General features: G+C 52.3%; 7 protein-coding genes across 7 annotated transcripts; 4 read left to right on the top strand and 3 right to left on the bottom strand.

Moving 5' to 3' along the window:
* Window positions 1-3,592: 3,592 nt before the first annotated feature.
* On the top strand, window positions 3,593-6,253 carry CGCS363_v007721 (uncharacterized protein; the record flags this gene model as incomplete). Its single annotated transcript, XM_036639570.1, has 6 exons — window positions 3,593-3,667; window positions 3,743-4,654; window positions 4,713-5,301; window positions 5,372-5,700; window positions 5,756-6,005; window positions 6,066-6,253. 6 exons carry the CDS (start codon window positions 3,593-3,595, stop codon window positions 6,251-6,253), a joined length of 2,343 nt encoding a protein of 780 aa, XP_036494154.1.
* A 476-nt stretch (window positions 6,254-6,729) lies between these two features.
* Window positions 6,730-7,493, bottom strand: CGCS363_v007720 (uncharacterized protein; the record flags this gene model as incomplete). The annotated part of the gene is made up of 2 exons (XM_036639569.1): window positions 6,730-7,100; window positions 7,160-7,493. The coding sequence occupies 2 exons, from the start codon at window positions 7,491-7,493 to the stop codon at window positions 6,730-6,732; spliced, it is 705 nt and encodes a 234-aa protein (XP_036494153.1).
* Window positions 7,494-8,934: 1,441 nt separating this feature from the next.
* On the bottom strand, window positions 8,935-9,291 carry CGCS363_v007719 (uncharacterized protein; the record flags this gene model as incomplete). The annotated part of the gene is made up of 1 exon (XM_036639568.1): window positions 8,935-9,291. The coding sequence occupies one exon, from the start codon at window positions 9,289-9,291 to the stop codon at window positions 8,935-8,937; it is 357 nt and encodes a 118-aa protein (XP_036494736.1).
* Window positions 9,292-14,946: 5,655 nt separating this feature from the next.
* On the top strand, window positions 14,947-17,262 carry CGCS363_v007718 (Laccase; the record flags this gene model as incomplete). Its single annotated transcript, XM_036639567.1, has 5 exons — window positions 14,947-15,624; window positions 15,673-15,739; window positions 15,794-16,635; window positions 16,691-16,750; window positions 16,804-17,262. The coding sequence occupies 5 exons, from the start codon at window positions 14,947-14,949 to the stop codon at window positions 17,260-17,262; spliced, it is 2,106 nt and encodes a 701-aa protein (XP_036494737.1).
* A 2,421-nt stretch (window positions 17,263-19,683) lies between these two features.
* Window positions 19,684-21,109, bottom strand: apm2 (AP-2 complex subunit mu; the record flags this gene model as incomplete). Its single annotated transcript, XM_036639566.1, has 3 exons — window positions 19,684-19,690; window positions 19,747-20,716; window positions 20,773-21,109. 3 exons carry the CDS (start codon window positions 21,107-21,109, stop codon window positions 19,684-19,686), a joined length of 1,314 nt encoding a protein of 437 aa, XP_036494729.1.
* Window positions 21,110-22,059: 950 nt separating this feature from the next.
* Window positions 22,060-22,471, top strand: CGCS363_v007716 (uncharacterized protein; the record flags this gene model as incomplete). Its single annotated transcript, XM_036639565.1, has 2 exons — window positions 22,060-22,359; window positions 22,418-22,471. 2 exons carry the CDS (start codon window positions 22,060-22,062, stop codon window positions 22,469-22,471), a joined length of 354 nt encoding a protein of 117 aa, XP_036494730.1.
* Window positions 22,472-23,116: 645 nt separating this feature from the next.
* On the top strand, window positions 23,117-24,734 carry cbh2-0 (Exoglucanase 2; the record flags this gene model as incomplete). The annotated part of the gene is made up of 5 exons (XM_036639564.1): window positions 23,117-23,208; window positions 23,257-23,897; window positions 23,954-24,214; window positions 24,266-24,307; window positions 24,355-24,734. The coding sequence occupies 5 exons, from the start codon at window positions 23,117-23,119 to the stop codon at window positions 24,732-24,734; spliced, it is 1,416 nt and encodes a 471-aa protein (XP_036494731.1).
* Window positions 24,735-25,062: the final 328 nt, after the last annotated feature.

Genomic DNA, 25,062 nt, shown 5'->3' with positions numbered 1-25,062 from the left:
TACAACACAATGATTCTTGTCTCTACTTAAGCAAGAATCGAGTAGGCGAGAAGACCAAAGCGCAACATTGCCTCAACACACTTTTATCGTCACTCTCGTTCATGGATTATCAATTCTTGCCTTGGATGCTGCGGGGCAAGCTGAACTCTTGGCGACGGTTTTACTCTTCCCTCTTTTCGTGGTTACTAGTATTGTTCGGCATCCGTCGCCCAATTGTGCCAGAGGGGTCTTCGATCGAATACAAAATAACAACTGCATAAGGACCTGTTATTAGTTTCGTTCCAAACATCCTCTGAAACCACGCTGACAATGTCTCGCGCGGGCCGTGGCGAACACTTGTGTCTTTGTATTACCGCCCCTGTGGGAACTAGTGAGCCGTTGGGGAGCAGTCAGAACCGTCCGCGGCTTTGCTAATTCCGCAAGGAGCTGGTATTCCATCAAAAAACTGGTCTTGATGTCGCATGCCGGCGCGATAGAAATTGCTGGCACGAATTCCGACCGTTATTCAAGGCGTGATCCGGTGTATGGACATGGTATTTCTGTTGACAAGACATTCGGGGGAAGATTTGCCACGCCGACTGGACTGTAGCAGCCGCAAGGGAAATCCAGACCGCTGTTGGGGATGAAGCGCCTCCTTCTTGCACATTTTCGACATGTGCAAAGCAACCAATGGTAACTTGCGTTGGCCACGTAGTTGCTGTTGGATGGTTGGCATATTCGGAAACGCGTCAGAATGCAGGATCTTGCGCCGAGTAACGTATGGTTCGATTCGAAGGCAGGAAGAAGTCGGTTGTAACGATCGGGAAGTCGACGGTCTATCGCTGAGGATTCATCGAGTGGATGTATAACGCGTACGCGATGGCTTGGAGTTTGTCGAGATTCGTCGATCGAAGTAACGGGATGCCTCGATAGGTAAGGACTGAGGAACCTGCAAGTTCGAGATGGATGTGTGCTTCGCTTCTGCTGGATGCTGCACTACTGGACCATCGAAGAGGGGTTGCTATCGAGGCGCGGCATCTTGCCTGATGAAGCAACCACCTTGATGCAGAAACAAGAAGTGGTCAACTATGACGGCGGCAATCTGTGACCACAGGAGTGAAGGGAGGTTGGACGAGGTAATTTCGGCTGTGGGAGCAGAAAGTCTGCTACGCGTACGTAGGGCACCATCAACTTTGGTCGTAAGGCATGGCGAAGGCGACCCAGTCACCAGAGCAGGGCGAAATACCGTCGGTAAAGCGTGAATAGTTGTCGATGATGGCCGTGGTCGGCCTTTAACTCGGTGAAAGAGACAGCAGACATGATTCAATATTCAATGGGGACAGGTTGCGATTAGATACTTTGTGTGGGTTGTAGCCCCCTTTTCCTTGCGGGACATCAGCACACAGCATCACCATGTCACTGTTGCTCAGCCCCAAACAAAGCTCCAAAACTTTGAATGGTTACCAATACGCGCAATACGAAATGAGGAATGAAGGAGGATGTCTTTTTGACCATCAAGCTCTCCTCGGTCTTGGCTAACGCTTCTCGAGGCGCCCGAAATGACCAAAGCTGAATCAATAGCTATCATCCACAGCAGAGTACTCTAAAAATGCCCAAGGCCAAAGCTTTAAGAATCTTTGTTCGCTGATTTGCCGCTTTTAGGGGGGCTTGGCACTGTGGTGCAGTGCAGTCCGCATCGCGAGTACCTCGCGAGCGCAACGCATCGTCACTGTTACAACAGAAGACTTTCTTAGACGCAAACCTTGCGCTTGCGCATCAAATGGAACTCATGAGCCCCATCCTTGAAGGCATTATCACGTGTAATGTTATCTAAAAAAGAATTTTCAGCGTCGCAGGATGCTATCTCTGCACTGGGAGATGCTTTGCCAGCCGGCCGAGAGTTGTCTTACTTCTTCGTCACCGCTCTCAGCATGTTTCACAATGTCTATCAATCTAAGACTCCAAGAAATAGCTGTGCTGGTTCAAAACAATGGGAGGCTTGCTGGCGCCTGAGAACGCGTTCTGCCGAACAGCGCGTGGGCGCCTCTTTGGAATCAATGCTGTGTCAGCCGTCTTATTGTTGCGCTTTGGTTTCGTCCGACGCCTTCGGCCCAAACGAACTCCCCGGTCCGTTAATTGTGGAATGGTCTGGCAACACGTCGCCTTCGGCCCCGACAGGCACGGCTGGGCGGGGTTGGCAGAAACATGGAGATACACGCAATCGCTGTTGTTCTTCCCACAGGACCGGCTCAAGGTCTCCCTTCACACATGCGTGACTTACTTCGCACACATCTGTTTCTCCTGGCGGTGTATGGAAATAATGCGGATGGATTTCTCTCAAGCCTGCAAGCCCATTGCATGCGCGTCACATGATATGAGCAACTGCACCAGCTGTCCGCCGTGAAAAAGCAAAGATGGTCTCCACAATGGGCACATCGAACGCTTGAGACACCTCGAGGCTTTCTCCAAGTTGAGCATTTCCAACCGTTCGGGAGCGGTCCCTTTACGAAGAAGAATGTTAGCTTGATATGCTCGTTTCGGTAAGAGAGAACATGCAAGCTTCACAATTCGTTCCATTTGATTACGATGGCTACTCAGCTCCAAGTTATCCGCAGATCTTCTCCGCGCGTCATGGGTGCTCAGCATAGAGTAGACAGCGTCTTACAATTGGCCGCCAGGCCTATCGCTCCGCTGTAAAACAGGACGCGCTGATTCGAAGAGCATTTTCCTCATGCGGAAAGGCGCCCTCCACCGGACCCGGGCCGTGAAGTCCTCTCCAAGGACCCTCAAAAAGAGACAGTCCCTTGGATTTGATGTTTCCACAAAGACACCCCCAGACCCGAAACCCCAGCAGCTGTAAACATGTAAACTCTGGGTCTGTTCTGCCTTCCTTACCCATGTCCCTGGAGTGACCTGCAAATGCCACGCGCTAGCTTTGCACATGCCCCCCGGGTGCCTTTGACACTGAACGGACACCCCACCCCGCCGTCCATCGGCCACACCTCGTCTGGTACATGGGCGGAAGTATACGCAACGACGACGCAAAGATCGATACCATGATGAGACGCTCGAATCCCATGCCGCGTCCAAAAAGCAAGCAACATGGTAAGGTAACATGGCAGGTTGCAGAAAGAATTACTGTTAGGGCTGTGGCCTATGCATTGAGCCATGTCACCAGCCCATGCTAAGCATGTTTCTGCGATAACATCCTCCTCATATCATGGAGCTCCAGTATATCTCTTTCACACTGTTCATCTTACAGCTCGCAACTATTGTTCCACTGCTGTCTTCTTTCAATCTTGTCCGACAGAAACCCTTGGTCTGACCACTCGCAGTGGCATTCTTTGTCCCAGTCACACACAACGGTTCACCTGGCATGTCGGATCTGACAAGATCTATCAGATAACCATATAAGCCCGAAGCTGTGTATCCTTGTCACATAGATCCTGCACACCATCGTCAGCTGCGACCCGGTCTTCCGGTCGGCATAGGTGCTTCTAGGCCCGATACCGCTCCAACCCGGACAAGTCTGTCATCTGATCGCGGAACAAACAGCCCTCGGTACTATTAGGTACTCTTCCTTGCAAGATCCGGCGAACAGTAAACGAACGCAATGGAAGTCGAATGCGGACAGTGGAGCGAGCATGAGCAGCCGTTGTGGCCTAGGGGAGAAGAGCCAGACAGGCTGGTAAGTTGATGCCGGCATGTTCCACAGGAACACCTATGACAGAAAGCGAGAGAGATTGCTAACACACAGCTTCAGCACCCGGGAAGCTCGTATTTGTCGAGCACAAGCTTGCCGGAGCATGTCGGCAACCCGGCGTCGCAAGGAGCAGAGCATTTTCCTTCGTTGTTCCCCATGACAGCAAATCGAATGGCTCAGTCTCCTCGCAACGGAGTTACGACGCCAGTAATGCATTGTTTCGGCGGTATAAACATGCTCGGATCTGGCATCAACATGGATCCGCAACCTATGACTGCACAGTACTCTTGGGCGCAGGATGTTGATGGCATGTTCGCTCCTTCGCACCACATCAATGCCCCCAATGCTTTTCAGTCCCCTATGTACATCTCTCTGCAGCATTGTGATTCTGCGCCCTCGGAGAAGCAGACTCTACAGCCGCATGCGAACACGTCTACGAGGTTCCAGGGCAGTGATACACGCATGCAGTTTTCGGGTTTTGGGCATTCAGCCGTCCATTACTCTGCAGACATCCATCCAAATGGGGCATATTCGTACCGCTCGCCGCCAGAAAGCGAGACAAGCTCGCAATCTTCACAAGGATCTCCTCCTGAATCTTTTAGCTACCCTTCACATGGAGATTCAATTCCCAGCGAAGCATCGAAATCGCCGTTACTTGAACAAGAACTCCCAGGAGATACACAATCTACGATCCCTGTTGACCCGGAGCTTGGTCGGCCTTCGTCTTACTTTGCGTCAAAGACGGCACATCAACCCAGGCTGAAAACTCACCTCCCAGCAAGCGTTGACTCCCAGTTGATGCCTCCCCCTTCAGCCGTTCCTGCGAAGAGACATTTGGTGGACCTGGAGGCGGAGGAAGGGCTCGGCAAGGTTCCCTGTCGGGGCGGCCCCTTGACGCAGAAAAAGCGACTGGATGCGGCATCGACGAGGAAGTTGGGGGCATGTATTCGTTGCAGGATGCAGCATTTGACGGTATGTTTTGGTCGAAGTTTACAAGTTGTCCAGCAGAAGCTAACCCATTCATCCATAGTGTGAACCTAACCCGGAGCATCCTGAGGGTCCCTGTCTCACCTGTACAAAGCTCAACAGAAAGTCGCCCAAAGTCGTCCACAGGAATCTCTGCTGTCGGGCCAAGATGGGCGAGATCCAACTTTCCTTGCCATGCAATCTAGGCATCACAGAACGAAAGTTTCAGAGCCTCGCAGAGCACGACCTCACTGATGACGAGTGGATGTCCAACAAGGTTGAAACGGTTCAGCTTATGACTAGAGGATTGTGCCGTCATCCCCTCAATATTCGAGTGCGACTTTTCTCTCAGGAGCGATATGACAGACTCAACTATTCGATCAGGACTAGATCGGGAGATAAAGAGCACATGCATCTCCCGCCATACGCCTTGGCCAATGTGAGGGATACGAGGCGCTCCTTTCAAGCATACTTGGATGAAAACTTCATTACCAGCTTGAAGGAGCAGATCGACAAGGAAGGCACTCATCCCATTATTAGGGAACACTATTTGGAAGCCCTGATGCATTACGACAAGCTTTGTGACGACTTCGATGAGGATAACAAGGAAAGACAAGTCCTCAAAGACTTTTTCAAGCTCAGAATGGCACTCCGTAAGTGTTTCGAACAACAAAGTCTCTACACCGAGATGAAAACGCCTCCAAGCTGATTCCCAAATGGCAGATCACTGCATGAGTCCTTCTTGGGTGTATGATGAGTCTACTGGAAGCCACAAGTGCCTCGGAGTCTACAGAGTCAAGGACGAGAAGCATCCTCTTCTTCACCGAATCCCAACACCTCGAATGATTGTGGCCCAGCTTTACGCGATTGTTTGTACGAAATTTGTGGACACACTTACCGAGAAAGTGCTCCATAATCTCGAGCAGCTCTACAGCAGAGCGAAATTCCAGCCGTTCTTCACAGTCTATGTGGTTACCTTCCTGCTTCTCCATGAAGTCTCATTGACCATTGGCCATTGGAAGGATGGAAGGGAGGTTTTCACCGGCATCATAGTAAATTGATTTGCATTGTTCGTGAGCATTCCTTCATACTGACATACATTCACAGAAAGAGCCGATGTTGCCTCAAACAACAGACCCTTTTGCCACCAAAATGTGTCACAACGCAGAGATTCTGTTGTTGCATTGGCACTACTACAGGAGGAAGCCCAATGCTTCGGTGGCAGGAGACAACTTCTATGGCGACGACATGAACAAAGGCTTTCTGTCGGACGTCTCCGGAAGTCAGAAGTTTCTTGTCAAAAAGACTTGGGTTGACCTGAAGCAGAAGTTTACAAACGAACTTTTTGATGAAAATGGTAACCTTAAATCTAAAATGGTCCAACTTTGTCATAAGTCTTCGCTAACACATCTATCAGATTTCCAAGGCTCGGGTGGACTTGAGCTTGACATTCATCCCCTCTACTGGGCTTCGCAGATGTTTGTTGAAAACTGGGTACCCTTCCAACACGTCTCGGTCCGTCGCAAAGGTACGTCCGCGACCTCGCCGTGGACACCGGGGACGCCACCAGAGATGCCATCGCTGGAAGAGGATTGCCGCACCTGATCCAAGCTGGCCAGAAGAAGCTTGTAGAGCCGAGTTTGACATGTCATGCTATCCACGAATTGACGAACTCATGTGGAGGATGAGGGGAAACATTGAGTGGTCGATGTACCCATGGCGTTGATTCATTAGAGAGAAATGTGGTGCTCTCCACACTACCATGAGGTACTTTGGAGACAGCTTTTATGCTGAGACTGTGGCTGGGTTGGCATCCTGTTTAGGTCACCTCTTGTTCGGTTATTACCATTCAATCCTGTAGGCAACAATACATCGTTTTACCCTTTCGCATTGCATAAACCTTTCATTTTTCGCCTTTAAATAATCGCATACTAAGTTTCTGAATACAAACTCCAAGAATTTCACCCGAATTCATTTCAATGCAAGTCAATAGTTCTAAACATATTATACAAAAGATCCCTAGATTATGCCTACATCAACTGTCATCGTAAAGCCAGCAAACCTTGCCGTAGTACATGAGATTATCGCGCCTTCAGTGAGTGGCTTTTTTTGCTACTTTTCCCAGATGAGGACTTATGCCTCTTTGCGTTATACTCCAAGTCGACTCTGTAGTTTGAGCCTCGGCCTGACGATGATGACGATGTAGATGAGCCATACGAAGTGCTGCTGCCGGCAGACGACTTGTAAGAGACGCTGCTCTGTGACGAGGAGCCGGAAGTCGACGTTGAAAATGCTTCTGCGTCCTCTTCCACTGGAAGAAGCCCGTTGATCTTGGACAAAGCCGAGCCTCGACGGTGAGAGCGGGTAGCGGAGGTGTACCCAAACTTGCGACTGGCGGTCCCCTTGCGAAGCTCGCTGAACGTCATGTCAGGGGTTGTTGCACGAGTTGGGACTGGGGGTGAGCGGTTAGCTACTCGGCCGACCGGCGGGAAAACGCGGAGGATTTCTTACGGTAACGTGCACATTCAGCGCAACATCCGTGATCACATGTCTTGGTCTCCTCCGTCGACATGCCGTTCGAGTCTTGCACTGGCTTCGGCATGGTACACCAGCCCTGTGTGTTGGGTCCCTGACCACACTGGCAACAAGTCCAGGTTCCACCCATGGCCTTATACTGACAGTTGAGGAGGGGGCAATCGGCATTGCTGGGCTGGGCGGTTGCATAACTCAGGTGGGTGCAGGGAGTCTCCACGCCGGTCTCGAGATCGATGAGAGCCGAGGGGCAATAGTGCCAATTGATAGAGGTGTGGGAGCAAGGATGCCAGCGAGGATGACCGTGACACATTTTGGACTACTTGGTTACTGAAGAAAAATGAATTGGCCTGAGGGACGGGAGATCTTGAGTGAAGATGTACAGCGACTGATAATGCTGTAAAAGACAAGACCACATCATATCACTGCATGCCACCTGCTGCATCTTATATACTCTGCGTGATCTATTTTCAAGCATTTAGTGGTAAGGTCTTGTTTTCTCAGAGCCAAGAGCACTCGAAATGATCACTATTCCACTTGGTCTGCCGGTGGACGCCTCACTTGGTTGCTTTTCCCATCACCTCTGACACACATTTACTTCTCGCCAACCATCTCGAACGTGGTCACGTTTTCGCATCGCATCTTTCATCATGGCTGCTTCACCGACAGTAAGGATTGTGCTACCCTGCAGTGGAGATGGCCAAAGTTTACTCTATCAGGACCCAATGTCTCGGAACTCGATATTGGTGGATATGGTGGTGTGAACAAGGTGTTGTACAGCTACCAAGCAGGAAGAAGCCTTGTATACAGTGTCCAATGGGATTCTTACGCGACGTCGCTCAAAGACATCGAGGACACCGTAGACAAATCTGGGTGAAGTTCCCGACGGCTACCTGCAGCTGGGGTTACACCGATCCACAAGTATTGAATCACGGCGATCTCGTCAAGCCTTCCTCGGTCACACAGCTTACTCTCCTTTCGATGAGTGGGAATTACTCCACGAGTCAGCGATCAGTGGAAATCAATGCCGGTCTCCCGGTGCCTTGGGTAATGGAGATCTTACTCTCGATATGGTGAGCAAAGTGTCTCGTATTCACCTTGTTGGTGGGGTCTCACGATAATTGTGAGACCATGGGGCTGAGATGGAGCCCGGGACTATGGTTTGCTAATCGGCTGGTATGGCATCTGAGTGGACAAAAGCAGCACTACGCACGGGTGTTGGGGACGATGTGGCTGGATCGAGATGCAAGAGTGCAGGATCTGGAGGCTTATCAAAGGTTCCTTCCACTTGGGTATCTGAGAAGCACCCGATCTCGCATTGCAGTAGCTTCAGGCGTTTTGTGCGAGTACCGGCAATGACGGATCTCATTAATCAGTAATCCTGACAGCCTTTTAGGCAGATCCGTAGATCACTCATCACTCGGCCGAATATCAGGGTTATTCATGAATGTAAACGGGTTAGAAGAATAAGTCTTGGTTTCTATGTATGATTGCCACTGGAATCGTCTGATGATCGTCAAACTCTCCATGAAGATGTCTCTTCAGCAGGGCTTAAGATTTCGTTATCTATCGAGAGCTGCCAAAGTTCCTTATGCGCACTCAGGCCCCATTCCACTCCATTGTGAAGGGAACTCCTTGAAATCAAACAATAGTTACAACATTACTTGAGCAGTAAGAAACGACATACCATCCAATAGTCTCCATGCTCACTGAATCGATTACCTGATATCCTGGACTCAGAAGACTGCTTTCCTTTATCCGTCCAGGGCAGCCGTGCAAGTGTTGCAGCAGATGTGCTCGCAGCGATACTCATTTCCGTCAATGATCATGACGCAGCTGCAGCGACCCCCGTCGTTCCAACCCTTGCCACACCAGCAGCAGTTCCAGCAGCGATTTCGCATCTCGTAGGGGCAGCTCTCGAGGGGGCATTTGGGCAGCGGCCGCTGGTCATATCCAGGAGGAGGAGGGTAAGGGATGTTGTGCTGAGTGACGTCTCTGCAGGTCTTGCGGTTCGATGAGCTCTTCTTCGAGGCAGAGGGTGCTTTGGAGCAGTAGTTGGTCTGGGACTTGACGTGCTCGCACGGAAGCTTGTAGGAGGTGATGTTGCACATATTGTCTTGTTTCGGAGTTTTCGGGGTTTTTGAGAAGTTTATGAGATGAAGATTACGACTTTTGGAGAGACTTTGAGATCTCAGGGGTGCATAAGCAGTATTTGAAGGAAGTTTGATGAGTGCTCATGCAACGAGGGAAAGCTGATGACTATCTGATCTCCTGCTCTTTACCTTTACGAAGTACGATGCATCTCATCTTGATCTTTATAGTCGCTGCCTACGCTGTGAACGTAGGATGGTTCGCCGATAATTTCTCCTCTATCCCGAGTTTTCGAGTATTGGATGACGTGGAGGCGGCCACGATCTCAACTATTCCCCTGTCGATCAGTAACCCTCCATCTAGATGAGATCTATCCGAGAGCCCGTCGTGTTCCGTCGCCAAACTGACGAGGAATGACTCGCAAGATGCATCCAAAAGAGCAAATAGTCTGAGGGTTATTGAAGGAAAACGTGGCAGCCAGGTTTCTGATATTTGTCAGTGGCCACTAATAGCTTGTGCGAATGACCCTGAAGTCCGGAACCGGGTCCGTCACCGGTGGAAGAATATCAGTATATCGCAAATGATTCCAGGCAAGGCAAGCATGCGAACCATGTGTATGAAACATGCAACTGCAAGGAAATAATAATGATTGGTCTATCTTGCACAACGAAGTATGAAGGCTCCCAAGCCACCCCGAATTCCCTGTTCAGCCTCGCGCCAATGGTGGACTGTTGATGACTGCCTACTGTTGTAGCCGGCTTTCGGAGGCGTCCCTTGTAGCTATTGATCCACGTCGCGAAAGCCCCGACCTTCACTGTGACTGGCCCCCTTGCGATCTTTGTACCACATACTTTCAGCTCTCGGAGTGCGGCTCGTATGTCTAGACTCCGCTAACCCTAAAAGGTAGGTCCACATCAGATACCGAGCACTTGGATATGACAGCTGGTGACTAGCATCAGTCGGCATGTGGCGCTGTCTAGACTCCGGGACCCAAACTTCTTCTGTCCTGCAAGCTCTTGTAATCTTGCAATTCTGACAGACTTGTGGCCCATCTTTGCTGGGCTTTTCGTGTATTCCTTCCTCGTCAGTTTGTCATTGCTTATGAACCGAGATGGCTTTGAAAGCCTCCAGATTTGTGCCGTGATTTTAGCCGAAGGCTGCTTTCATGTGGCGGAGTCCGGAGTGCAGTTCTGACAAACTCGGTGGTAACAGAAAGTGTCTGGACTTTTCTTCATCTTGTGCCGACACCATCGGAGGGAGTTGCTGCCGCGGCTGCATTGGCAGCATATCCAGTGCCCATTGAGTTCCTGAAGACGGCAGTTGCCGGAGCTGCAGTCAGGTGAGATGAGACATCCTCCCGTAGCGCACGGGTTGTCGAAGTCGATCGACTGAACTGGATCGTAGAAGACTCTCTCGCACGGAAGTCGAGTTCTGCCGTCAGAGTCCACGCCGGCATCCCGGCAGAACTCGTAATGCACGACATAATCGATCGGCCGAGCGCAGGGCTGGACATGATGATGGTGAAGGTAAGAGTAGGTACACATTGTTATGTCTTGCGACTTGCGCACTTGTGGCCTGATATCTACGTATCGATGTGTATGTTTCGAATCAATCGACTGGTTGAGTTGCTTTTGTGTTCGGTACTTTCAGACACCTCGTCCTGGATTAGGCAGTATCGAGCGATCAGCGGTCCGTCCCGAATAATGAAGTTCGTGATCGGATATCGAGGTGACACAAAGTGGTGGGCCCAGGAGAAAATTGCTTAGAGCTGTTTGATTGGGCTTCCTGGTGTGATTATGGCGAACTCTCGGCGAACCAGGGTGAGCGGTTGCGATGAGGCCGGCGGCCGACTCAGACAATAAATAGATATTTTTGCCTGGCCGAGTCAATGAGGACAAACGGCCTGCATATGCAAGGCAATAATCAGCCAGGGATTTTATGGTAATGAGAATGGAGTGCTGAAGCTCTCAAATCGAGATTGAGGGGTCAGAAGCGAGCGTTTGATCTGTGGGCTTCCGGGTTGAGTTGCTTGGTGAGGGTTTCTTCATGTTTGTGAGTGGAGTATCAATGGTCTTATATGATCATGAGAGGTGAACATCTTATCCATAGTGTCTTCGTTATGGGCTACCACCGCGTGCCTCCGGCCTCAAGGATGACACATACTAATCTCGCTCACTCGGCCATTCATGATGTCGTTCTAGGGTGCCAATCACCACATCTTGCTGGCAGTCGCCTTGCCATAGACATGAGATGGTATGATTCTGGTACCAGGCTTCAATAATTGGCCGCCATTGTCAAACCCGTGGGTCGCAATTCCTTCCTGTTCTTCCGGAGGATGGCAAAGCACGTGGCGTCCGCATGCTTACCGGCCCTGCACCCGCAGACCCTTTCAGAACACACCACCAGTGAGAGCAAAGAAACCCAGACAAGGGGGCGCATAAATGTAACAACACGCGAGCTTTGGGAGTCCATCTTCCAGACTCCCATATGGGAGCCACATGTGATGGTCGTGGCAACGAGCCACAGGTGCGAGAGTGGCTCTTTAGGATTGCGTGTTTATCCCAGCTACCACGAGCGTTACCCTCCATTGCAAAGCCTCCTGTTTCAAATACCGGGCTTACCATGGAATTCAACCAGTTTTCATGTGCCGATGGAATATTCCAAGGGCATTCTGGAATCTAGTTGGTGCGGAAGATGTTTGCTTCTGGCTTGAAGTTCGTGCGACGAAATGTACCCCAGAGTTGCCTTATCACACGACGTCGTTACTTGATATGTTATCACAGCTTATTCCCGGGGATGCTCGAGGTGTCAGTGTCAGTATGAGTCAGAAAATATTTGTGATGAGACTGACAGGACTTCATGTTGGGGATTGATTGCTGCATGCAGTTCATCGGTGATCACATCATCATCGTCTCGGAAATGGTACCCTTGCTCCCACGGTACGAAGCACTCGCACTCCGACCAAACCCGTCGTATGAAGACCGGAGCGGATAAGGAGAATCAGACTAATTTTCAGCTTTCAGGTCTTGATACTCTGACATCTTGACGTCTGTTTCCTTTCTTCGGTGTCTCAAACGTCGGAGAAAGTGAGACAGGCAGGTCACTTTGCCACTTCATAGCATCTCACGAACCCGGATAACTACTGACGGACTGCTCCGGATCATAAGTCTGATTTCTTCTCTCTGGATTCACTGACTATTCAGAAGACTGCCAGATCCAAGAAACCAGACATCAAGGTCCCAAGAGCAGTTTCGATATCTACGAAAAGTCAATGACGTGTGTAATGCTACTACGGATCCCATGAGGTCTATAGAATAATCGAGTCTTACATCAAACAATGCCGGAACCATTCTTTTCAATCAATGGTTCAATGGTACGGTCGACTTCGGCTTTGAGCCTCTCACCTGAGCAGGCCTGACTTCTGCAGACGCAATGCATAGTCATGAGGTTCTGCTGATGGCCAAGGCATTTCGGGCACATCCGACGGGCGTTTTCCTCGGTTCCGGTGGTAAGGTAGACTAATCACAGAGCCCCTCACTCCACCCCCGTGGCTGTTTAGAAGAGGTCGCACAACAGAAGATCAGCACACGCCAAGAGCCTGGGCTTTCGAGTTAATGCAAGGGGACTGGAAGGGGACTGGGCTTTGAGGGGTTTGGTCAGTCGGTGAGCCAACAGCTGCATGCATCAAACTTGATTGGCCCTTGGAAACGGGGTCAACTCCTCGGTGAGCACATATTCAAAGAGCCAACGCCGCTTTGGGCGTTGTTTCCTCCCATTTCTTTTTCAATGATCTTGGTCTTGACCTCGCAGCTTTCAGATCGGTCGAAGAGCCTCTCAATATTTTGAACCGGCTGCGACCTCGAATATTCCCAGACATTCACACGGAGCATATGACCACAAAGGGAACATTTGCCGGAGATATATCATACGACACCACACCCGCGTCCTGAGACTGGGATGCAGCTGTGGCTTCCCGTGGGTTGCACAAAGCTAGCCGAACGGACATTACGCTGCTTTCAGCTGGGCTTCCAGAATGCGCTGATTTTGAATCTTCAGCTAGTGCCATAAAAGAGAAAATATCGAGGGGGCTATGTCCATTGATGGCGTTGGAAGCTGAGCAATAGCTTAAGAATTATTCAGCGATTGAGAACTTACGGCCGTGTGATCAAAGGAAACTTAATCTTGCATGTCCATCACTTCCGAAGGAGGCTTGTGCCATGCAGATGCTTCGTGTCACGAGGGCGTTTGATGCTGAGTGTGGGTATTTACGAGGGGTTACACCAGGGGCCTGGACCGACTCCTCGGGACAGAACTCTGTTCAATGCCGAAGACCACCGAAAGGTGAGGCTTTAAGAACGGATAATATTGCAGCGACCCGCATACCGGGAGACATGAGCCGGTGCCGCTGGTCGTGTCGATTACGGGCACGGCTGACTGACGCACCATTGGATCAGGCCTGAGTGGCCGGCGAGAGAAGTCCTGGAGTCTGCCTAAGAGGTGAACATCACATATCACAATTTAGAGAAATCCTTGAAGTAACCTTGAAGTAAGCTTCGCCTCTCGGGTGAATCTATTAAGAGCTTGTTCGCCTAGCCACAAGACGACAAGAGATAAACGACAGCAAAGACAAGGAGCGGGCTAAGTTGTTAGATCTCAATAATCAAACGAAATAACCTGGACCTCACGCCCGCGCTGCTGATAAGTCCTAATTAAATATTTGTCGCTTAAAAGCGTCGAATTCCCTATGAAGAAATTCTGCTGGGACTTCTGAGCTGGGGTTCGATGTTCAGCAGAACGTCAGTTGGCCATGCTGCGAACGTCCCAGACTCGTTTGTGAAACATCTGCATTTTCCCGCTTCTTGGCATTCGCGATGTCTTGCAATAGAAGCAGTGATCCTTTGCATTCAAATGAAGGCCTGTCTGTCTGCTCTATATACGCAACTAAAATGCGTGTTTCGAACACATCCTTTCACAGAGGACGGAAACAAGCAGGATCAAATGATGATGCCTCTAAGCTCCGCATCATCTTTGCAACGGCCCGTCCCTTGTGCAAGGAAGAAGCAGCAATCCGTCAAAATGCAAGATTCAACTTTAACCTCGTGATACCCAAACAAGTAGTGTATCATTGCTCAGTGCTTCATCTCGATTCCGCACCAGAAAGTAGCATCAGCTTATTTCAGGGTCTCAGACCTCCCGCATTCTTCGGATATTCTTCTGATTATTTAGGTAGGAGCCACTGCTCATAAGAATGCTAGCTGTTTCAACGACTAAGATTGCTGAATGTCTCAATTGCTTGGCAGCTAGGAAAACAAAAACATCATACTTTTAGCCTCCAGACTTCCTCCATCAAAAATTGGAACTTGAACAGAGAAAAGAGCCATATTTGATGAGTGGCGCCACTCCGTTCCTAACATAAAACATGACACCTTCCACTTGACATATCGCAAGCCATATCATTGAAGTAAACTGGGCGTGGTTCGTGAAACGCTGAGTGGCGCAATCATGTGTATTTCTTTACGTTCTCTCCCCACGAGGGACAAGCCTTGAAAGTTACCGCGCTCCCACCATGAGCGAGTCCAAGGGACTGATGGTTTCGTGAGTGGATTTAGCCAACTCTTTTGAGCAAGTTCTCTAGACCACCTGCGCGACAGCCAGTCTGCCTCTCAAGCGTCGTCATGCTATCACTACGGCAGATCTGGGTCATCGCGACTGATGTTTCCCGCTCACTCTTTGGCGATCCCCTGCTAAGAGACGTATCACGAGGTCACACAAAGTTCGACTTGTCCAACAATGTCACCGCTGCGGATGACTACCCTGGATACCCCGACTTTAGTCCCACTGGCAGCAATATTGACCATTTCAGATGCCAGTATCCCAGTATGAAAGGCTGGCATTACTGTGGTTGGTCTGAAGATCAATCATGCTGGCTTCGGAATCCTGAGACTGGGGAGCAGTTCAACATCACCACTGATTACGAAGACTGGATGCCTTATGGCATTGATCGCTACTTCACTCTGGATGTCGCAGATGGTTGGGTCAATGTCGATGGACTGAACTTCACTGAAGCAAAGTTGTTCAACAACACCTTTCCCGGCCCTTTGATCGAGGCCTGCTGGGGAGACCGAGTCTACGTGAACGTGACGAATTCTCTAGGATTGAACGGAACGAGCATTCACTGGCATGGAATCCGGCAAAAGGATACGATGCATATGGATGGCGTCAACGGCATTACTCAATGTCCCATCGCCCCAGAAGACTACTTCGTCTATATCTGGAACGCTACCCAATATGGGAGCTCTTGGTACCACAGTCACTACAGTGTCCAGTACGCCGACGGGCTTCAGGCTCCGATTGTAAGAGCGTCTCACCCAGGAGAAGGTTGTTTTACTGACTTGATCCAGACTATCCATGGGCCTACAGTAGCTCCGTATGATGAGGCAATCGAGCCACTCATCATCACTGACTGGTGTAAGTCAAGGCATGGCAAAACTGTCTCCAACTGGTGTATCTGACCCGACCCAGTGCACAACGGGGCCTTCAATGCGCTCTACCAAGATGCCCTATTTCCCGATATTCTTCTCGGAAGCGTCGGGAACACTGTCGGTAACATCACTCGATACAACAGCAGTGTGGAGGCGCTTCTGCCCGTCCCGGCACCTTATGAAATCCACTTTGATAATATGGACCCCAATCCTCTCACGAGAGCCAAGCGTTATCTCATACGACTCATCAATACATCCTGGCAAACGACCTTTGTCTTCTCTATCGATAACCATCTCTTAACTATTGTCGAAGCTGATTTTGTGCCCGTCACTCCGTTCAATGCATCTTCTCTACTGGTTTCGATCGGGCAACGTTACAACATTATCGTGGAAGCCAGTCCCCTTGCAAACAGCAGCAACCCAGCGCAAAACCCTCTGCCAGAGGACTGCAACTTCTGGATTCGCACCTGGGTTGCAGGAGACGGCGTGGAATGTGGCAGGATCGGGACTACTACGGAGTACTCACAAACAGGAATCCTTCGATACAACGCAGAGAGCAAGACAAATCCGACTAGTCTGCCTTGGACCTTCAATCAAAATTGTTCCGACACGAAGGCGAACTCCAGGCTGGATCCAGTCGTGCCATGGACGGTAGGGTTACCGCAAAATAACAAGACTAACGACAACTTTAACGTGTCTCTGCTTCATGGGGAAGGTCCGTATGGAACTTCTTTCATCTCACTGGACCGCGCGGGGAGCGACAAGCAAGATCCATTCCAGACCGACTATGGTAACCCGACATTTCTAAACCTGGCCAACGTTCGGGGAAAGTGGCCTGTCGGATGGGTCGTGGTTCCCGAGAACTACACTGAGAAAGATTGGGTGAGTCCGTTGGATAATGGTGTACTTATGTGTCTCTGCTGATCAAGTGCCATAGGTTCACCTGGTGATGTTCGGCGCAAACGACCCGTCACAGGGGACCTTTGGACCTCATCCAGTAAGTCAACCCTTGATTGGGTGACCCGGTGAATTGAAGCCGACACTACCCAGATCCATCTACACGGCCACGACTTTGCCATTCTCCGCGAAGTGGACGACGAGCTTTGGGACCCCGCAACATACGACCCCACCAAGAACAACCTGAACAACCCTCCTCGCCGTGACGTTGTCCTCCTCCCATCTCAGGGCTACGTCGTCATCGGCTTCAAGACAGACAACCCCGGCGTCTGGCTGATTCACTGCCACATTGCCTTCCACGCCGCGGGCGGGCTTTCGATGCAGATTATGGAAAGGCAGAGCGCGGCTAACGAGTTCTGGCCGCCTGGCAACTCGGCTGATCTAGATGAGGCGTATCGAGTGTGTGAGAACTGGAACAGTTGGGCGTACGATTGCAGAAACCTCTGGCCGGGAGAGGTGCCGAGGAAGGATAAGGATGGGAACCCGACGAACCAGACTCATTGGCCGGCTTGTGAGGATGCGGTTATGCTGCAGAACGATTCCGGGGTGTAAGCACCGACCGATTGGAAATTGTAATGATTACAAGTGCAATAAGATGATGAGTTTAAAGCGCGACATGGCACATTTGAAACCTGCACCGCAACGAATGCTGTCCTGCGAAGGGTTCCGCGTCTGGTCCGGCTTTGCGCCCCACCCCTCCGAGTCTTGCGCCCGCTGTCCCGGTCCGAGGGCCGGTGATCTGCATGTTCACTTTTCGGGGCTCTTTTGAAGGACGCGGGGAATAAAAGGCCAAGCGCCAAGATTGAAAAATTCGCCCTTTCCCTCTCCTATTGCCGGAATTTGGCGGCATCGAAGGATCCGTCCTAACGCTGATGCCTTGCGCCCGTCAGCACTTAGAACCTGCCACCAGCCGAATATCCTACTCCTCCCACCCATGAGGCCAGCGACTTTCGAGGCAATTGGCCCACAGCCAAGCCTGATTCCAATGTGCGAGATCAAATTCTCTCAGCTCAGCCTCCTTCCAAACAATTCTGACATTGCTGCGCTGGCATCTCTCAACCCCTGTGAGGCCCTGGTCAACTCGACCCAGAGCGACGGTACGAGCGAAAGGGGCTTATCAACGGCCAATACGGAAATGGCGCCGCACACCCGGTGTAAGCATTGGCGACCAGCCCGTCAGACGCCGGGCGCGCTCGTGTGGCTTCTTGCGCGGAACGTTACAGGGTTCATTGTCTCCGTGACTGGGTCGGTTCATGTTAGTGCTGAGCTATGCGCAAAACCTCATAAGGGAAGGATAATCTTTTGGGAAGAATCATGTATACGATCTGCCTTTTTGAATGAGTTAAAATGAAACTTATGCGTGCTTGAGCACCGGCGACAGATGGATGCGTTGTTCGACCTCGCTGCGGAGTATTATGAGTGGCTGCTGGCACAATTTACGATGCGTCTCCGGAAAGATATAATCGCAACCACTCCGTCTAGATATTTTCATCTCTTCTGGCCCCGAATCCAACCTCACTCGATCAAACCAAGCGGCACGATGGCAGCAACCAGGCACCTCACGACGTCACCGAGGTCGTTCCACAGATTTTCCGATCTCCCCGCCGAACTCCGTCTCAAAATATGGGAGGACGCATCAGCAGGACCCTCCATGCACGTCTTCGACGTCTGCTTCCCCTCCTGGCGCGGCGCGGAACGCAGCAAACGCGCCTTCCAAGACGCCGACGGCCACATGTCGGAAGCGAATCAGGCGCGCTGGAGCAAATACAGCCAGTGCGTCTTCCTCGACGCCTTGGAGGCTGGGCCTGAGGAGCTTGCACGCTCCACGCGCGTCGCGAGACATGCCCACGACCCGAGCGTGTATAAGTTACGGCGAGCGCAGCAACTGACGTCAGCCGAGGCTTCGGGAGCAACTGTGAAGCCGGAGAGGGATGTCAATACAGTGTGTCTGCCTGGACGGAACGAGAAGATCGTGTACGACAATGAGGAGGACGTGCTTTTCCTGAGGTTCAGAGACGGGGGCGCGGTGACGGAGCTATCGCAGGGTGTGCTGTTTGGGGAGTATGATGCCTCTGGGGCGAACAGTCTGAGCGAAGTGCTCGAGGGGCCGTGGAGCGCGGAGATGGCGGCGACGTTGCACGGTGGGAGGAGGATTGCGCTGGACGTTGCTGAGACGTGGACGAAGGAGACTGTTGGGGCGGTCTTGTTGGAGGAGGTTGCGTATCTGGGGTGCTGTTTGCAGCAGGGGCTGCGGGTGTTGTATCTGGTTGATCATTGTCCTGGACGGTGTTCACGGTGCGGGAGGAAGGACATGGCTGCGGACAAGTTACAGGAGAGAGGGGATCTGTACCGGCAGCTGCATTACGACGAGACCCAAGGTCGGGAACCGGATGTGGTGAGGGGGGTTGGCAAGAGGTATCGCGAGGTTTTTGATTTTGAGAGGATGGGGTGGTCCGATAAACACCCAAGTTTTGTGTTTGCGAGAGCCATGGACGAGACCATTCGAAGCCAGCAGGCTGACGCGGATGCGAGGAGATTTCAGGGGGTGAGGGTTTTGGTGGTTGAGGACGAAGCCGTGGATGGGCTGGATACGACAACGTTGATGGACTGTAATCCGGAGGGCGCTCCGGAAAAGAAGATGGACATGGTTTGGGAGATGAGCCTGCGATGGTCGTGTTGAGATCAACCAGGATGGGTTGGATGCAGACTCGGTCTCTGAGAGGGTGTAAGCTTACCCGAGCCCGTATGTTTGGCGCTGACGTGTGTTGACGAAGTGCGAGCGATGGGTAAGAGGACGATGATCTGGGGTTGGCTGGAACACCTTGTATTACTATTGCCTCGAATGGAGACGGATAACAACGTGGCCACCGTAAACAACGACAAAACGTGCTGCCCTCCAGCTTTTCGACTGGGAATACCCTTTGACGCCGTACTATGCATATACCACAAGCTGAAACTACAATAATTACCCCACTAGAATCTGTCGGCGTGTTAGCTCCGCCCGGGCACGGAATGGAGTTGGCTGCAAAGACTTACCGTATCTCATAGGAACCCGCCCTCGTCATGTACCGCACCCACTTGACACTAGAATAGTTGCTCTTCTCAAATACCTTTAGATATCTAACCAACAGGCCGGAACTTGTAAACATCAACAAGCTAAAGTTGAGGCTCAGAGGCGGCCGCGACCAGGCGCGCTGATTCGTCGTGCTCGACAATATGGCCTCGGCGCTCAGCACGAACTCGCTCTGGCCGGTGAAACGGCCAATCTTCCATACGATGTTGTTCTCGCTTGGCTCGTACTTGGCCTTGCCCTGGGTGCAGCGCTCCGTGATCTTAGCAGTGTTGAGCGGTGTCGGGATGCGGACAACAACGTTGGTGGCGAACAGCTTCGAGCCAAAGTTGGCTTTGATGCCGATGCTGTACTCGACCTTGGTGCGCCCGACCTCGTTCACAATGGCGTGGACCTTGAAGGGCAGGTTTACGTTCTCGGTGGCACGGTAGCGCATGAGCTCGAACTCGCCGTCCGGGGGCACGAAAGAGATGATGCGGTCGCTGTCGAACTTGCCGAGCTTCACGCACTGGTGGAACTGGCAGTCCTCCAGAGTGACGCTGCCGGCAGCTGCCTTGGTCGCCTTTGTGCCCATTCTGTTTCCGCTCGGTAGACTCAGGAGGCCGTCGTTGTCGAGGAGGAGACGGTCGTTGAGGCCGAACTTGCACTCGGGGGTGCCGGAGAGGTAGGCGCGCATGATGATCTGGCCGGTGACGTCGGCGCGGAGTACGGCGCCGGTGGCGGACATGAGCAGGTTCACGTCTTCGATCACGTCGACGAAGGCCTCGTTCTTCCTGTACTTCACATCGGCCTTGCGCCATGACAAGGCGCCAGTGGCCTGCATCGTAATCTTGGCCGAGTCTTCGGCGGCGCGTTCTGACTTGACACCTTCGGTGGTGATGTACATTTTGAGGGTATCGGTCTCGGTATTTTGGGGGTAGCCAAAGTCAATGATCTCTGGCACGGATCGTTAGACAGAGGGTTTGTAAGCAGGACATGGGGGGAGCGTGTACCATCGAGCAGCTCATAGACAAGCACGAAGTTGTTCTTAACAGCCTCCTCATCAAACTTGCCAAAGTAGCCCCTCCCGAGGCCAATCAGACGGTACAGAAACTCGAAGACGAGAGCGGCATTGGCATTGCTCTTGGTGATGGCGACCAGGTAGATGTTCTCGTGCTTGACATGGCTGAAGGTGGTGCTCCCGAGGGTGAGGATAGGAGACCGGACCTGGGCGTTCGAGATCACTTGAATCCGGAAGACGTCGGCCAGGCGGGGTCTGCAATCGTTGCGGAAGGCGCGGAAGATGAGGTTCTCGCCCTTTTGGTTGAAAATGAGGATGCCGGACAGCATGTTGGGGGGTGTTATCGGCGCCCACGGACGGCGGCCAGCGATTCGGGACTCGGTGTCGGGGAGAGGATGGGTCTTGTCGAGCCGGGAGGAAGCTTATCGACGCGTAGAAGAAGCTTCGAGGTGCTTGTCGCGGGCAGACGTCGCAGGGCGCAGGGCGGGGTGGGAATTGGGTCGCGACGGGATCTCGGGCGGCTGTCAGGGGACGGAGACGGGAGCGGGAACGGGGAGCTTCATTTCGAGAGTTTCGGGCTTGGGCGCTGGCTGCGAAATTCTGCCGTCCATTGGAGGGTCCGGGCGGTGAAGCTAGGGTGCCCCGTGCAGGGGACGGAGCCTGCATTACGTGATCCACCTGCCAAATGAAGAATGGCACGTGCACGCAACGGTCGATGGTGGGGCATTCGCATTATGTAATCACAGTGTTCAAGACAGTGCGCTGGCAGAATTGGCACTCCTCTGTCCTCCTTCCCTTCGCCATTCCGTTGTCTGCTCTCCTCGACCACCAACATCGTTGGACATGACAATCCCAATAGCAATCCGATACGATACTATTATCTTCTAGAGCTACAGTACAGAATACCACGCACATTTCTCCCACGTTCAGTCTCATTGCCTCTGAGATAACCAAAACAATACAGTGTCATCATCGACTGCCGCACCTGGTCAGCACAGCCAAGATGGCCTCGTCCGCCGGCTAAAGACCACTCCTGTACTCTGTACCTTGAACTGCTTTCGTCTCGCTACACAGTCTGTCTCGGTTCGATATTCAACCTGCACTTGTTCCATCAGAGTTCGCGTCGGCGTTCCTCGTCAGTCGTGATCGTGACACTCTCGAGACGACATGAAGTCGTTTGGTCGCAACATCAATATCCATCGTTTCCACAAACCTGGGAGTGCAAGATGCTGATCAAAGCTTGTCAGGCCAAAGCAATCACTATTGATTGCATTTCCTAATGATTTCATCAACTCAAGACAGAGCCGAGTACTACTGCACCACACACAGCCGCTGCCCGACCACCAAGAACCCCAATTTCCCCAACTCGCTTGCCATCCCCTGTCGTCCCTTGCGTGCGGCTCGGTTCCATCAAGCAGGAGGACAAGAGACACATATCGTCGCTGATGGTACCTGGAGCCAAGCCTCTTTCGCTACGCCTTCCGATCACCCAGCTCGGTTGTTACCACTGCTGCTGCTACGCCTGACCGCCATCTCTTCCGAGGATGGACTCGCGACGCCTTCATCACGCAAGCTTCCGGTAATTGATTAATCGCGCCCGGCAAGCCTCTCCAACCAGCTCATCTCGGATGGTTCAGCCGGTATTCCAGCTCAAGAATCAGTCCAAATCCCACCCGGCCGGAAAGATTTGAAGCCTTTCCGACCCCTCATGGCACCCTCCTCAACCGTCTCCACATCCGCCGCGCCCCCATGACCAGAACGCTCTTCCGTACACGGCTATCATGGAGCGTCGCCTCCGAAATAACTAAGACTGCGTTACATCCAACCCGAAGTCTGGCCACGCCTTGGTTGGCGGACTTTCCCCAAAAACGCCATCGAATATCACCATCAGCCATATCAAGATGCGCCTTCGACGAGCTTTACCTCAATGCCCAGCTTTCGCCCCCCGTCTTGACGTGCCATCGTCCTGGTTCAATCCATGGAACCGATTCCAGCTCGGACGTCTCTTCCACAACCCCATGGACACGATAGCACGATGGTCCCTTCGGCTTCGCCCGCGCCCTCAGCGCTTGTCTGAAAGGGGCAAACTGGAATCAAAATGCCGAGACCTCCCTCCGAGTTCGTGGGGTAAAGGGCCTCCCTACCTCGCGGGCCCAGACTTCACCTATCCCGTCGATCCGAAAGCCTAAGTAGTGAACCCATTAGGAGCTGGCAGACTGCCATGGCTCAAGACATGATAAAAGGGCAGTCGCCCGGTTCCCTTCAAGATTTTCATCCATCAGCCACGGACAGCATCATCAGATCAGCCAACAACATCTTCTTGAACTTCATCACCAATGGCTGCTCGATCGCTCCTTGCCGCTGCCCTTTTGGGCAGCGTTGCCTTTGCCGTTCCCATCGAGGAGAGGCAATCTTGCGGAGCCGCCTGGTAAGACTGTCTGAAAGATTGCCATGCGCGCAGACTAACACCCTGTAGGACTCAGTGCGGTGGCAACGGTTGGACGGGCGCGACGTGCTGTGCTTCTGGCAGCAGCTGTGTCGTCACCAACGAGTGGTACAGCCAGTGCATTCCTGGTGCTGCCGCTCCGTCTGCCACTTCGACTACCCGCGCAAGCTCCACCACTGTCGCGAGCACATCTCGAGCCTCATCAACCACCGCCGGCGCGACGACCACCCGCGTTACTAGCTCTGGCACCACCCCCGTCCCTACCGGCGGCGCCACTTACACCGGTAACCCCTTCGCCGGCGTCGACCTCTACGCCAACTCGTACTACGCCTCCGAGATCTCGACCTTGGCTATCCCGTCTCTTACCCCGGCCCAGGCTACCGCGGCCGCAAAGGTTGCCAAGGTCCCTACCTTCATGTGGATGGACACTCGCGCCAAGGTGCCCTTGGTTGATTCCACTCTCGCCGACATCCGCAAGGCCAACCAGGCCGGCGCCAACTATGCGGGCCAGTTCGTCGTGTACGATCTCCCAGACCGTGACTGTGCTGCCGCCGCCTCCAATGGCGAGTACTCGATTGCTAACGGCGGCGTTGCCAAGTACAAGGAGTACATTGATGCCATTCGCACCATGATTCTCAAGTACTCCGACATTCGCATTCTTTTGGTAATTGGTTCGTCATTCTATTATCTTGCTGCTGTGTCGTGCTGTGTCTGACATACAAACCAGAGCCCGACTCCCTGGCCAACCTTGTCACCAACTTGAATGTTGCCAAGTGCTCTGGTGCCCAGGCTGCGTACCTTGAGTGCACCGACTACGCCGTTACTCAGCTCAACCTTCCAAACGTAGCCATGTATCTCGATGGTGGGCATGCCGGCTGGCTTGGCTGGCAAGCCAACCTTGGCCCTGCCGCCAACATGTATGCAAAGGTTTACAAGGATGCCGGGTCCCCCAAGGCTCTCCGTGGCATCGTTACCAACGTCGCCAACTGTCCGTATTTGCCTGTCATCTGATTTGAACTCTTTCTGACTCGTTTCGCAGACAATGCCTGGAGTCTCAGCTCTCCTCCCTCTTACACTCAAGGTAGGCACCACGTCCTAACTCAACGTTGTCAAATCTAACTTTGCTAGGCAACTCCAACTACGACGAGAAGCATTACGTTGAGGCACTTGCCCCTCTTCTTAGCGCCCAAGGGTGGAACGCCCAGTTCATTGTTGACCAGGGCCGCTCTGGCAAGCAACCCACTGGCCAAGAGGCGTGGGGTGATTGGTGCAATGCTGTCGGCACCGGCTTCGGGCTGCGCCCATCGACCAACACGGGCTCTTCGCTTGTTGACGCCTTCGTCTGGGTGAAGCCCGGTGGCGAGAGTGATGGTACCTCTGACACCAGTGCGGCTCGCTATGACTTCAACTGTGGAAAGAACGATGCCCTCAAGCCCGCTCCCGAGGCCGGCACGTGGTTCCAAGCCTACTTCGTGCAGCTTCTTACCAACGCCAACCCTGCCTTTTAAGAGGCTTGGTCTGGTTCCGATGCACCCTGTCATCTTTCAAAGGGGACCTTATTTGTCATTTCTTGTACATACTTAACACCATTTTGGCGAAGGATTGTATATACAGCACAGAAAATATTGCTTGATTCTCATTGGAGCCCGACTCTGCTAACGTTTCCTGCTTGTGGCATACTTTGAGGCACTACCTTTCTGTCAGCCAACCAAGCCTCTGTACTCCCCTATTGGCCAATAGCGTATGGCCTCAGAGTATCAACGGCGGGGGCTGGCGTTTACACATGAGTTGAATACAAACCCGTTTGGCTAACCTTACTTCCTTTTCAACCATCCA

The sequence above is a fragment of the Colletotrichum siamense genome (assembly GCF_013390195.1).
Source record: "Colletotrichum siamense strain Cg363 chromosome Unknown KSG_Cg363_contig05, whole genome shotgun sequence".
Lineage (NCBI taxonomy): Eukaryota > Fungi > Ascomycota > Sordariomycetes > Glomerellales > Glomerellaceae > Colletotrichum > Colletotrichum siamense.
The sequence above is the reverse complement of the archived record's forward strand: the minus strand, read 5'-3'. Positions and strand labels throughout refer to the sequence as shown.